At 37.2% G+C, this 15,535-nt stretch overlaps 1 protein-coding gene across 2 annotated transcripts in view; it reads right to left on the bottom strand.

Moving 5' to 3' along the window:
- MYOM1 (myomesin 1) overlaps positions 1–15,535 on the bottom strand; it is a 126,302-nt gene that overhangs the window by 43,825 nt on the left and 66,942 nt on the right. The window contains exons 18-20 of one of the 2 annotated variants that reach the window (XM_033087602.1): positions 14,112–14,399; positions 10,812–11,008; positions 4,670–4,796 (exon numbers count right to left, since the gene is read on the bottom strand). In XM_033087602.1, the coding sequence (XP_032943493.1) occupies positions 4,670–4,796; positions 10,812–11,008; positions 14,112–14,399 (612 nt within the window). The remainder of the gene's footprint in view (positions 1–4,669; positions 4,797–10,811; positions 11,009–14,111; positions 14,400–15,535) is intronic. The other variant, XM_033087603.1, reaches the window with a different exon arrangement.

The following is a 15,535-nucleotide window of genomic DNA, read 5'->3' as shown; positions in this document are numbered from 1 at the left end:
GTTTCAAGTGCACATTTCTATAATACATCAACTATAAATTGCATTGTGTGTTCACCACCCAGAGTCAGTTCTCCTTCCATCACTATATAATTGACCCCCCTTTAACCTCTTCTACCACACCCTCCCCCTTTACCCTCTGGTAATGACTAAACTGTTGTCCGTGTCTATGAGTTTTTGTTTCTTTGTTTGTCTCGTTTATTTGTTGCTTTCAGTTTTATATCCCACATATGAGTGAAATCATATGGTTCTTGACTTTTTCTGTCTGACTTATTTAGCTTAGCCTAATAATCTCAAGATCCATCCATGTTGTTGCAAATGGCACTATTTTATCTTTTCTTATAGCCAAGTAATATCCATTGTGTATATGTATCACATCTCCTTTAGCCAATCAACTGGAAGAACACCTTGGTTGTTCCCATGTTTTGGTGACTGTGAACAATGCTGAAATAATGCACTGAAAATAGGGGTACATATATCTTTACAACGGTTTTCAGATTTTTTGGGTAGATACTCAGAAGAAGGATTGCTAGGTCATATGGTAATTGTATTCTTAATTTTTTGAGGCCCTTCCATACTGTTTTCCATAGTCGCTGTACCAATTTACATTCTCACCAGCAGTGTATGAGGGTTCCTTTTTCTCCACAGCCTCTCCAACACTTGTTATCATGTATCCTGTTGATAATAGCCATTCTAACAGGTGTGAGATGGTATCTCATTGTGGTTTTGATTTGCAATTCCCTAATAGCTAGTGAAGTTGAGCATTTTTTTTCCATATATCTATTGGCCATTTGTATGTCTTCTTGGTAGCCGTGTCTGTTCAGATCTTCTGCCCATTTTTTAATTGGATTGTTTGTTTTTTTGTTGTTGAGTTGTACGAGTTCTTTATATATTTTGGATATTAGCTCCTGATTGGAGGCGTTATTTGCAAATATCTTCGCCCATTTTATTGGTTGCCTCTTTATTAGGTCGATGTTTGCTTTTGCTGTGCAGAAGCTTTTCAGTTGGATATAGTCCCACTCATTTATTTTAGCTATTACTTCCATTGCTTTTGAGGTCATATTCATAAAATCCTCTCTGAACTGAAGATCCATAAGTTTAGTACCTATGCTTTCTTCTACACAATTTATTGTTTCAGGTCTCATGTTTAGGTCTTAGATCCATTTCGAGTTAATTTTGGTATATGGTGACAGATAGCAGTCTAGTGTCATTCTTTCGCAAGTGGCTTCCCAATTTTCCCAGTACCATTTATTGAGGAGGGTTTCTTTTCTCCATTGTATGTTATTGGCTCATTTGTCAAAAATTATCTGTCCATATATGAGGTCTGACAATTAAATTCGCTAAACTTTTTTGATATCAGAGGGATTATTCATTATGAATTTGTCCCAACTGGACAGACAGTTAACCAACTTTACTATTTCAAAGTGCTGAAAAGGCTGCATGAAAAAGTTAGATGACCTGAATTTTCCTCTATGGCTCTTGCATCACAACAATGCACCAGCTCACATGGCATGGTCTGTGAGGGAGTTTTTAGCCAGTAAACAAATAACTGTATTGGAACACCCTCCCTACTCACTGATCTGGTCCCCAATGACTTCTTTCTTTACCCAAAGATAAAGGAAATATTGAAAGGAAGACATTTTGACGACATTCAGGACATCAAGGGTAATACGATGACAGCTCTGAGAGCCATTCCAGAAAAAGAGTTCCAAAATTGCTTTTAAGGGTGGACTAGGCTTTGGTGCATAGCTTCCCAACGGGAGTACTTCAAAGGTGACCATAGTGATATTCAGCAGCGAGGTATGTAGCACTTTTTCTAGGATTGGTTTGAGAACTTAATTGTCCGTCTTCATATATATATGGGTTTAATTCTGGGTTTTCAATTCTGTTCCATTGGTCTGTGTGTCTGTTTTTCTGCCATTAGCATGCTGTTTTGATTATTGTCACCTTGTAGTATTGATTGAAGTCAGGCAGTGTGATACCTCCAGGCTTGTTCTTTTTCTGAGGATTGCTTTGGCTATTCAGGGTTTTTTGTAATTCTATACAAATCTGATGAGTTTTTGTTCTATTTCTTTAAAAAATGCCATTGGGATTTTGATGGGGGTTGCACTGAATCTGTTATTGCTTTGGGTAATATGGCTATTTTAACTATGTTGATTCTTCCAATCCATGAACACTGGACTTTTGCTTTTGGAAAGGTTTTGGATGATTGTTCGATTTCCTTATTGTTGATCAGTCTAGTTAGATTTTCCAGTTCTTCATGATTCAGTCTAGGAAAGCCATATATTTCTAAAAACTTGTCCATTTCTTCTAGGTTATTGAATTTGGTGGCATATAGTCCTCCATAGTATTCTCGTATGATCCTCTGTATTTCTGTAGTGTCCGTGGTAACTTTTTCTCTTTCATTTCTGATTTTATTTGTGTCTTTTCCCTTTTTGCTTTAGTGAGTCTAGCCAAGGGTTTGTCAATCTTATTAATCTTTTCAAAGAACCAGCTCTTTGTGGCATTAATTTTTTCTATTATCTTTTTGTTCTCTATTTCAGTTACTTCTGCTCTAATTTTTATTATTTCCTTCCTTCTGCTGACTTTGGGTTTCATTTGTTCTTCTTTTTCTAATTCTTTAAGATGTAATGTTAGGTTGTTTATTAGGTGTTTCTTGAGATAGGCCTATAAATGATATAAATTTCCCTCCTAATACTGCTTTCACTACATCCCAATAACTTTAACACAATGTATTTTCATTCTCATTTGTTTCTATGTGTCTTTTGATCTCTTTTATTTCCTCTTTGACCCAGGCATTCTTTAATAGCATGATTGTTTAATCTCCACGTATTTATGGTTTTCCCCACTTTCTTTTTGCAGTTGGATCTGCAATTTCAAAACATTGTGGTTGGAAAATATGCTTGGTATGATTTCAGTCTTCTTTAATTTGCTGAGGCCAGTTTTGTGTCCCAACATATGGTCTGTCTTTGAGAATGCTCTATGTGCACTAGAATAGAATGTATAGTCTGGTGTTCTAGGATGAAATGTTCTGTAAATATGACTATTTTCTTGTGTCATCCTCAGAACTCAGTGAGGCACCCGGAGAGGTAGCACTGCTTTACCAAGAAGAAACTCTGTTCTGCTGCTTCCTAGAACTTTTTGTCTAGGAATAAGACCTAGTTTTCAATTCTAACAACCACTTACTACATGTATGACCTTCTTGGTATCATTTTACCTGAGTCTCAATTTCTTCACCTGTAAAACAAAGGGATGACAAAACATTCTTCTTTTTTTTTTTTCCCTAAACATTCTTAATGCTCTCATCTCTAAGAGCTTTCTTGAGTTTTGGCTTGCCCAATACTACTCAATAAGTCAAGGGTGGCTCTGAGAAACAAGGGGTCATGGGGTGGAGGACTGTCCCATTCATTTCTCCTTTGAGTGAAGAGCACTCACTCTGCACCCTCTTTTGTAAACTATACCTTTCTATCAAAATATTTCCACAGACCTACTCAGAATTTCTTAGTCTCTAGTCACTCACATTTTAACTTTATTCAGGAATTGCAAGAAATTAAAACAGACTCACCTTTGTGTAGGTGACAGAAGGAAATTAAGATCCATCAACTAGTTTCAAGGAGGTACAAAGAAAGGCAGTGTGTATGCCTCTTGTATTTACTGAAGTTGAATAAGCACTTGAACTTCCTTAGAATTTCTCTTGTAATCTTTTTATACATGCTTGATAGAGAAGTGATGTAGATGGACACTCGCTATGTAAAGGCAAAATGATGGTTCTTCAAGGGCACTAAGGTTTCAAATTGAGGAAGAAGGTGGCACTGGGGGCAGGGCTGGAGCCACCCAGTGTTTATGTCCAGTGTGGCTTGGTGTTCTGATATGGTTGATGCTGGTGCCATACCAGTTGTTACTAAACCCAGGTGGGAGAATTTAGTCATTCTGTGGTACTAAAGTTTTTGGGTTTCTGAAGTTAGTACCATTGGAAGCAAAAGAAAACTATCCACCAAACACATTAATGTTGCTACTTTGAATCTTAATGGCTTAGTAAATTTGTTCGTATTCAATTTTTAAATCTATTCAGTGTTGTAGGTGTATAAGAGTTAAAAGTGTAGTTAAATATAAATATTTCTGCCATTTCCCCATTTTCTTCCCTGCCCAACCAACAACCCCTTATGACATCCTCCAAAGGAGAACATTTCCAGTCAGTTCCAGGATCTTTGTTGTGATGCAGTTAGGGAAAAGTATATATAGAAAGGACTAAAAAATAAGTGGAGAATGCATGGGAACTAAGGAGTGCAGGAGAACTTTTTGAGAAATTTTTCTGAGGTATATGAATTGATGCTCTTTAATGGCCTTTAAGAAGCACAAGCAAAAATTGGAATTCCTTTTAAATGGATCATATGTTATTCAAATTGTATGCTTCTGTCAACTCTACTGCATGCAGAGGTTGAACTATGGAGCTCTAGGATTTATTTGGAACAGAAGCATAAGAAATGTATACCTGGTTTTATATTGGTACCTATTACTTAGCAGTATTATAAACAGATTTTACATAAACATGAGTGGCCAAGAGAATTCAGTTCCCTTAGAAGTTGTCTAAGCATTTAAATTAAGTTCTAAGTTGTAGGTTCTATTGGCAAAAACTCTGAGCCTCAGTGCTGAGACGGTTTTCACAGTTTACCTGGAACAGCAATGGTCCACTCTTCACATTTAAAGCACTCGCTTACTGCTGAGGGCACTCCCAATCCAGCGATGTTCATGGCTGTCACTTGGAATTGATACACCGTATTTTCCTTTAGGTTGCTAATCTGCAATATGGACAACATCGCAGAGAGTGAACATTCCAGGTTTGTTTGTTCTAATTGTTCAACATTTTATTTATTTACCTCTCATGTTGGACACAATCTATGATGACCCTCAATGAGTCATACCCTTTTGTAATCTCCTCTCCTTGAGTGTGGGTGAAACATGTGACCTGCTTCTAGCCAACAGAATATGGCAAGGGCATTGGAATATCAGTCCTATGGTTGTTACAACATATGGCAAAGGAGGAAAAATATTTCAGATATAATTAAGGTCCCTAATCAGTTAATTTTGAGTTAATCAAAAGGGAAATGGATTATCCTGGGTGGGCCTGACTGTGATACTGTGATTTAGAATGAGAAATATGTATTTGGTCTTCTCTCCATTCCTAGCACAGAGCTCCTAAAAATCATGGAATTTACTAAGTGATGAGGATGATAAAGGTGTCTTTCATTACGTTAATGAAGCAACTTTGGGGATGCCCCTATGTAATCTAAGTATGGGGGCTAGTTGCCCATGGAAACAGTCATATAATTAGAGGGTTGGAACTTTCAGCCTCACCACTTAGACCTCCAGGGAAAGAAGGGCTGGAAATTGAGTTCAGTCATCAATGGTCAATAATTTAATCAACCATGCCTATGTAACAAAGTCTCCATAAAAAAAACAAAACAAAAAAATACACGGTTTGGAGTGTCGCGTCCAGCACAACACAGGCAGTGAGTAAACGAGAAAGGGCGGCGAAGGGTCAAGAAAGTAAGAAACAGAAATCGAGAAAGTTATGAAACAGGGGCCAAGCCTCAAAGGACTGAGAGGCCCGAATTGGGGGCCTTGTGGCTTTTATTGCCTGAATTGGGGGCCTTGTGGCTTTTATTGCCCGAATTGGGGGCCTTGTGGCTTTTATTGATGCACACACAAGAAAGTGACACTGTTTTCTCCAAGGTCTGTGAATTTCACCCAGTATACTAAGAAACTGATTTGAAATAATTACTCTTGCCTGTAAACAGGTGAACCAGTCAGTTTCAGGATGTACCTCCCCAAGAGACAAAACCTTTATGCTGAAACTTACTGCAATAAATAGATGGAGAACTGAGGTTATTGCACCATTGAATCTCTTCCCAAGCAGATTGTGGTAAGGAATGCAGCCACAAAAGCAGAAGCTCTCCTTAACTGGGGGAAGGTGGGGGGCTGTGCCCACCTCTATGAACCCCGTGGGTTCTCCTGCTGGTCCCCACTCCACTGTGCCTGGCTTGAGTTGTCCCCCCTGTGGGGAATCTTACTCGTCATTGGCTAACCAGCCATCCTCCGGGGGCCAAACAGGGAGACATAAGGTGTAAGCACAAAGGTGAAGCAAAGTCCCTGAAAGGATTAGTCTCACAGACTCTCCTTTCTTTAGGGGTAGGTACGAGGGGACAGACGGGTAGGCTGCTGCGTGACAACATCGGAGAACTTCCAGTTTGGTGAACATATAGAGGTGCTGGAAGAGTGACACTCTGGAGAGGGCATGGAAGCTCTGCACCATTCCTACATACCTTGCCCTAGGCATTTCTTTCACCTAGCTGTTCCTGAGCTATATCCTTTTATAATAAACTGGTAATCTAGTAAGTAAAATGTTTCTCTGAGTTCTGTGAGTCACTCTAAAAAATTAATGGAAATTAAGAAGAGGGATTGTGGGAACCTCTGATTTATAGCCAGTTGGTCAGGTCAGAAGCTCAGGTGACAACCTGGACTTGGCACTGGCATTCTTGTGGGACTGAGCCCTTAACCTATGGGATCTGATTCTATCTCCGGATAGACAGTGTCAGAACTGACTTAAATTGTAGGACACCCAGCTGGTGTCAGAGAAGTGTGACAGTAGAATAAGAGTAAAGGAGAAACACAGAGGAGAAAGAGTGAGTTTTTCCAAAGGACTAACTTAATCTGATAGGAACTCTTAAAATGGGGTTTGGGCCCTTCCTGAAGAGAAACACTATCCTAATGGCCTTGAAGAAGCAAATGCCATTTTGCAAACTGTCTAGCCACTTGCATTTGGACAAGGGCAGTCTCACACTTACAGCTGCAAGCAACTCAATTCTGCTAACAACTTGAATGAGTTTGGAAGAGGAACTCAAGCTCTAGATGAGAATGCAGCCCAGCTGCCACCTAGATTTCAGCCTGTGAAATCCTGAGAGGACTCAGCTAAGCAAAACTCCTAACTCATGGAGACTGTGATATAACAAACTTCGGTTATTTTAAGCCACAAGGTTTATGATAATTTGTTTATAGCAATAGAAAATTAATGCATGTACACATGAGAATTAAATAAATTCTAGGCTAGGAATCAAAATAGTACAATTTTTGTAATGTTTCTGCTCTTTATTGAGTGACCTAATGTTTTCTATATCCCTCAGTAGGAACTGGGTTGTTGTGAGGGTAAATATATGTAATAAAATAATGAATGTGAAAACATTTGCAAAATAGAAATGATGGAATATGTTAGTGTGAAAAATATCTAGAGACTATACACAATACTTTGAACATTACAATGCTTAATAAAGGGAGGTATTAATGGAAACAGCTGAATTAACAAAATTTACCTATTGTATGATTTAAGTTAAGACAAATATATATCCAGCCTGTATCTGATTTGATCATGAAGTAATAAGTTCATCCATAAGAGGGCTTGTCTTGCTAGTTATTTAGGGTATAAGTAGAATGTAATAGCTATGTGTTATAGTAACAGAATGTTATAAACACTCTTTTTGATTAAACATACACACACACACTCCATTTAAGAAGAAAAATTCTTTTTCATTATGGGGAAATTATGATGTAGAGAACTTGGATCTAAAAGTACTTTATTTAGATACCAGCGTTGCTTTGGGGTGACCAACCATTCCATTTTTCCTGGGAGCACAGGATTTCCTAGGACATAGGACATTTTGTACTAAAATGGAGAGAGTCCCAGATAAACTGAAAAGTTGGTACAATGATATGTAAAAATCAATATATATATAAATTACTTATATTTCTCTATTCTAGCAACAACAAAAAGATATTAAAATATACTATTTAAAATAAAAGTGAAATATGTAGTAACTACAAATAAATAACAAATAATGAGCAAGGCTTCTGTAGAGGATTATAAACCTTTATTCAGACTTTAAAGAAGACCAAAATAAAAGGGGAGAAATATTGTGTTCATGAATTAGAAGATAAAATATTTTAAAGATGTCAAGTATTCCTCAATTTATTTATACATTCAATGCAATCTCAATCAGAATTCTAATATGTTTTGTCATTTTTGTTTATTGTTTCATTTTCTTTTGCTTGTCTTGTCTTGTGGTAAAATTTGGTAACCTAATTCTACAATTTATGTCAAATTGCAAAGGGCTATTAGCCCTGGAAGAGGAAAATTAAGCTGGTAGAACTTGATCTACCAGTTATATCAAGCGTACAATAAAGCTATAATAATTAAATGACTGATACTGGCCCAGTGGCAGAACAAACAGACTAGTAGAACAGAAAGCAGAATAGAGTAGAACAAAATATTCGTAGAGAAACAGACACATACATATAAGGAAATTTGTTATATGATACAGAGAACCTAGTGAATAGTGAAAAGTGACAAATTTTTCAATAGATAATACTGGAACAACTGGATATCCATAGGAGGGAAAATGAATTTTGACCCTCACCTCACATGATATACAACAATTTAGGTGAATTAATGACTTAAGTGGCAAAGTATAAAGCTTTTAGAATATAATCTAATACAACATCTCCATGACCCTGGAATAGAAAAGGGATTTCTTTTTTCTTATCTTTTTTATTTTATTTTTTTAAATAATATTATTGTCAAGCTGTAAGGACATATGAGATCATCTTACAGAGGAGAAAGATGACACCTTGAGGTTAAGCGATTGGCCCAAGGTCACATAGCTGGGACCATGGCTTTCAGAAACTAGAAGGCATTTCTTTAAGGAAAAAAAAGGGTGCAGAAATCACTAATGGCAAAGCAAATGTTGGTGAATCTGACTACAATAAATTTGACATTAAAATTAATGTAGGCAGGGGTGGCCCGGTGGTTCAGGCGCCCTTGGAGCGCCGTGCTCCTAACACCGAAGGCCGCCAGTTTGATTCCCACATGGGCCAGTGAGCTGCGCCCCCCTACATGTAAGACTGTGAACAAGGGCTCTCCCTGGAGCTGGGCTGCCGTGAACAGCCAGAGGTCAGTGTGAATGAGTTGCTCTGTGCTGCTGCCATGGGCTGCTGCAAGCTGCCGAGGGCTGCTGTGTGCTGACGTGTGCTACCGACCAGAGCTACTATGAGCTCCTGTGAGCAGCCGACCGGTGACCGACTGCCTCCGCCGGGTGGAGCGCAAGGCTCATAATACCAGCATAGGCAGGGAGCTGCGCCCTACAACTAGACTGAGAAACAGTGGCTTAAAAAATGGGGAGGAGGGGCAAAAAAAAAATTAATGTAGGTCACCATAAGGAGAAGAAGAGACTAGCCATTGAGTGGGAGAATATATACGCAACTTACATAGCTGCCAAGAATTTATACTCAAAACATATAAAGAACTTCACAGGTCAATAAGAAAAACCATCAGAAAATTGGGCAAAAACCTTGAACAGGCATGTTATAAAAGAAGATTTCAAAATGTACTATATACAGAGGACAAGATGTTCAGACTTGTTTGACACCTGGATTGTCAAAACTGAAAATGTGTGAATATACCAAGTGTTGGAAGGATGTGAAACAATGGGGATTCTCATCTATTTAGACAAAAAGCAGAGATTTATCTAGTAAAGTTGAAGAGAAAGAAGACTCTCTGGCCCAGTAATTCTACTCTTAGGTAATAACCTAGAGAGAAGTTAGTGCACATATGTGCCAGCAGACATGTATAGGCACACCTCGGAGATACTGTGAGTTCAGTTCCAGACCACCGCAATAAAGCAAGTATCACAATAAAATGAGTCATAATCTTGCAGCTAGTGGAGGGTCTTGCCTTCAATTTGTAAAAAACACAACATCTGTGAAGTGCAATAAAGCGGAGTGTAATAAACCAGGAATGCCTGTACAAAAAATGTTCATAGCTACATTATTTGATATAGCTAAAAGTGCAAAAATGCCCAAATATAAATTAAAAATTGAATGGAAAAGTATGAGATAAGATAATGAAATACCATATAGTAATGAAGCCATAGCTACATGCACCAACATGTAAAAATCTTAAAAATACAATTTTGTTTTATGTATTCTCAGCATGTATGTGCTATTTCATAAATTTTAAACGTTAAGTTAAAAAAGTGTGGCATTCAGTTGTGGAAAGCACCATTCCCCAGGCCTCACCTGGCTCTCGCGCTCATGGCATGGGGTTCTGTGAATGTGGAGGGGTAGTGACTTGGGTCTAACTGATGAGGCTCTACAGAGGGAAGTCACCAGCTGTGGAAACTGTGAAACCCTCAGGTGCTCTAAAGTGAGCCGAGAAGTGAAGGCCCACGTGGAGAAAGGAAACTTGTGCGTGGACCCATGCAAAGTGTCCCCCCTTTATTGTCGTCAGAGGCACTATAACCGGGGGCACTTCACAGGTAGCAAACTGAGTCTGTCCATGAGTCCCATGTCCCTTTTTTCTTTGTGATTTGGACACTGACAGTTAAAAATCAAGACTCATTTGGATTCTGGGGCTCTGGAAGCTAGTGGCATATTTGTTACAGATATTCTGTAAGTTAATTTTTGTAAGAAACATAAGTTTTTACAATGAGTATACATTTCATCATAAACATTCTAAGAAATTGTGTTTACGTGTATGAATCAGAAAATATACATCCTGCCTGGTCAGCCAACCTACGTATATATTATTCTTTGTATATTTTTTACAGAAGTCACGTCATTTGCAGGCAATAGACACTGGAGAAATGACATGAATCATTCAAAAGGTGCTGGGCATATGCATGCGTGTGGATGTGTGTGCATGTGCGTGCATATGAGCACGTCATCATACATATGACACTCCACACTACAGAAGGTCACATGCTTACCTTATAGGCCTCTTCACTGACAGCTTTGATGTTGGCTTCTCTCCATTTTCCTGGTACCCCATCAATTACCTCACGATAGTTCACATAATAGCCAGTAATTTCAGCACCTCCACTCTTATCTGGTTGTTTCCATCCAAGAACCATTGAGTCACGACAACTTTCAAGACAAGTGATATCATAGGGTGGAGATGGTGCCGCTGTTGCAATATGAATAGCTCGTGAATAGACAGAAATGCCTCTATGATTCTATGTACATTAATCTTGTTTCACTGGTGCCAGGCATGAGGGCACGCGGTCTAGTGGTATAAAACTAAAACATACCACTCACCAGTAACTTGGCATCTGATTTGGTGCATGAGAAAAAAATTGACACACAGCAAAAAGGGCACTGCAATTATTATTGCAAAGATAAAAAGAATCTGCCCTCCAGTCCCACGGAAGAATAAGTTTTGCAATACTAACAGCGAAATGGTGCAATATCCTGCAAAATGATTTTGTTTCCCATAAGAAGAAATATTTTCCCCAACTTACATAATTTGTTTTTTTATGTTACTTTGTTTCTATCTGCTCCTTGAGGAAAATGGAACATGTATATCAATTTCTGCCTCAATTTCCTTATTGAGAATTTCCATATATTTCCAAATAGCATTTCACCATTCAGGCACATGTACACTTGTGAGACCTTATAACTCTACAGGTTCTGTCTACACACGGGAAAAATCTTATTCTGAAGCTCAGCTAAATGTCACCTTAAAAAAAAATTGTTTTTAAACAGGCATAATCTGCTATGTGATTTTCTTAGTATAATACTTTTTGTTGCATTATTTTTAACCTGATGTTGTAATATTATTCATATTGCACAAAATACTATATAGTTGTCGCCATGTTTATTAGTGCTAACCAGAAAAAATATTCAGAGGATGTTTTAAAAGTCTTCCTTTATTTACATAGCTTTGTTGATCGACTTTTCACTCAGATACTGAAATTTTAGTTTTCAATAAAAAAAGGTTGGGGTGGTGGAAATAAAATCTATCTAGATATGCAGTAACATTACAAAGGATTTTCTGAATATACAAGGTGTGATCAAACAATACAGTGAATGTTTATATTTTAAAAAGTATTACAGTAAAAGACACATTGCCATTAAACCCCCTCAAAATACTCTCCCCTCACTTCAAACACACTTATCTCATCGTTCTTGCCACTTTCTGAAGCAGCTCTAATGTGTCTTTTGGAGCAAAAATTAATTTATGACCCAGTATTATATTATATTACATTATATTATACACGGTCATACATTATATTATATAAGATCCAGTCTTATATTATATAAGACCCAGTCATATATTACATTATATAAAACCTGGTCTTATATTATAGTAAAATAAGACCTGGTCTTATATTAATTTTTGCTCCAAAAGACGCATTAGAGCTGATGGTCTGGCTAGGTCTTATTTTCGGGGAAACACCGTATATACATATAATATATATGTATTATATATATATTATATATATATATATAATATATATATATAGTCACAGGAGGTGGAATATAGCATAAGGAAGATAGTCAATGGTATTGTAACAGCTATATAAGATGTCAGAGGGGTAGTAGCTTGAGGGAGGGGGTATCACTTTGTGAGGAGTGTAAATGTCTAACTATTATGTTGCTCTGTACACCTGAAACTAATTTAAAAAAACAAACAAATAAATAAATAAATAAAGTGCTTACTACAGAGGAAAAAAACACACAAACAAACAAAAATACCACACCTTCTCTCAACCATAGTTCACACCTGACTGACTGCACCGAACAAGTTGAAATTTGTTGCACACTTGCTACTAAGGTTCGACATGCGGTTTCCCATATTGAAGATCCCTGCCTTTCTTTCCGTTGGATGGCACTCAGAAGTAGCATTCACCGTATTTTGTGATCACAACGGAAAAGTTCCGTGTCACACATTGCTTCTGGTATATGGCAATTTCTGTCAAATAAAAACATTACGGTGTGTCCTCATCCACCTTATTCACTGGTTCTGGCACTGTGCGACTTCTGGCTTTTCCCCAAAGTCAAATTGATTCAGGACATCGAGATAGCCATGACAGCACAACTAGAGATACTCACGAAAGAGGACTTCCAGAACTATTTCCAAAAGTGGTAAGAACGATGGCATAAGTGTGTTCGAAGTGAGGGGAGACTATTTTGAGGGGGATTAATGTCAATGTGTCTTTTAGTGTAATATATTTTTTAAATTTAAACATTCACTGTATGTTTTGATCACACCTCATATATTTGGATTATCAAAGATAAAAGCACAATCTCATTCTTATTTTAAAAAATTCTCAGAACAATAAAGATATCTAAAATAAAATATGTGTTTCTCTCTCTCTGGCCCACCAATCACCTTCATTCTTTACATTTAAAAAAAGTTCTCTCTTTCTCTCTCTCTCTCCCTATTTCAGAATAATGAACATAAATATCCCACCTTATACTGAGGTGAAGGGACAAGTCAAGGAGGCAAAAAAATAGAGGCAGTGACAGAAGTTGGGAGTAGAGTAGAAATAGGGGATAGATAAGAGGCCATGTTATAATTTATCAGTATATGCGTATCATTTCATTTTTATTTAGAAAAACATTGTATTCTAGAATATATAAGCCACAAGTACCAAATATCCTCATCAGAAAATTCTTAGCTTACTGACAAATAGTCTTAAATAAATCAGTTCTGGGAAAGCGGATCATATATCATAGAACATAGCTATATGTGAGTATAATACCCTGTATGGCAACTCAAAGGATAATGTTACTTATATTTGTTTGAATTAAATGTGAAGGATAATTTGAAAACCTGAAGATGAACAACAGAAGTTAATAACTATGATCCTAGTAAAATGTCACTTCTTTGTGAAATATTTTTCTTATAACATGTACTGAACATGAATATTTCAAAGGACCACACATAGGCTGTAATGATCAGATCCTTCTTTCTCTCATCTCTAATTCCGTTAGTAAAATGAGGCCAAAGGTGTGTCTGCCTGAAAATCAAAAAGGACTCTAACCAAATTACTTTAAATACGCAATTGTCACTAAGCACAATAAATTTATGTATAACCAAACCCATATAAAATTCCTTTTATAACTCATTAGACAAATGTATTGCAAATAAAGAGCTGAAAATGCATAAAGTTAAGAATAAACATTGATGAAACTGAACACAGATGGAAGAATGTGATCTCGACAATGAGAGATGAAGACACTGATGGAGACAGATGGAACAGTTTTACTCTTTCAATTCTCACCTATATCTTTCTTCTTTTTCAGGGGATCAGACTTACTTTTCCCCTTAAGAGCTGCTTTCTCTGGTGATGGGGTAAGCTCTTCCTGAACTGTTTCACTTACTTTACTCACTTCAGTTTGGCCCAGGTTGTGAGAGCTACTGGGTAGTGAAGATTTGTTAAGTTTGCTACCAAGTAAAGCATCTTTCTTAATAGTTGGCTGGGAGGTTTCATGCATGCCTCCCCTGGAGTCTGTTAGTCCACCAGGTGCATCACTCAGTTCAGGCCACACATCTGGAGACACTCCTCCCCCTACAATTACCAGATAACAACAGAAACACTTTAAGCCCTGATACAGTGTAAATTGCTCTTAATAGAACAAAGAAAAAAACATTAGGACCACAAACAGAACGAAAACAATCTTGGGTTAAAGGAAATCACTTGGATTTGCAAGAAATATGGAGAGCATACGTTTCACATAATTTACATCAAGGGAACATTTCAACTTCTCCATATTCTGGAAAAAAGAAGTAATGAGAACAAAACGCCACAGACAGAACAGGAACTCTTTAGAGTTGCAGAACCCAAGTATATACAAGAGAAAGCAAATCTCAGACATTTCTTAAAAGATATAAGCCCTATTATTCAACAGAAAGGAGGAAGAAGACCATAAAATACACAAAAGACATACATTAAAGATCCTAGTTTTATAACAGAATTATGTACGTTACTGAAATATTAATGGTCTGTACCTCCCAACCTCAAAGCAACATGTTCACTATTATCCATATTATAAGAACATTAAAAAGTAATATGGGACACTAACTGAAGACAATTGGTATTAAATAATCTTTCTCTTTAAATGTGTGTTACTGTATGACAGATTTCATTTTTATTGTTCAAAACTTCCTTGATCCCTTCCCCACATTATCTAAGATTGGGAGGTACATCATGTACATACATATAATTACTTTATTACTGGTTTTATTTTGTTGGTTACTTTGCAAGCACAGATGAAAACATATGATTAAGCAACCACATGTGTCTTTGCAGGAATTTTAGAGGAATTTACAAAAAGCATGTTAATGTGCTGTTAGTGAAAACAAGCCAGGCTCTATTGCAGATGAAATGGCTTTTAGGTACAAGATGATCTGGGTTACGAGTGATATACCACTTCATGGATTTGGATGATTCTTCACATTCCCATGATGAGCACAAAGTTAGAATGGAGTTTCACACAATGGGAAATATCTGAGGAAACTCGGACTTGTGAAGATGAAAAGGCTACAGATGCACAGAATCTGGATAAGTGATGAAGATCTGTAAAATGACAGCTATGGAAGGTTAGATGTCACTTGGAGTCAGAGAAAATGATCATCTGAAGATGGCATCATCAAGTAATACTAGAAGCTCTAAACAATTTCTGGAGAGAAGGGTATCTTCTTAGA

Source organism: Rhinolophus ferrumequinum, chromosome 19 (genome assembly GCF_004115265.2).
Source record: "Rhinolophus ferrumequinum isolate MPI-CBG mRhiFer1 chromosome 19, mRhiFer1_v1.p, whole genome shotgun sequence".
Lineage (NCBI taxonomy): Eukaryota > Metazoa > Chordata > Mammalia > Chiroptera > Rhinolophidae > Rhinolophus > Rhinolophus ferrumequinum.
Note: the sequence above shows the minus strand (reverse complement) of the source record. Positions and strands in the feature narration are given on the sequence as shown.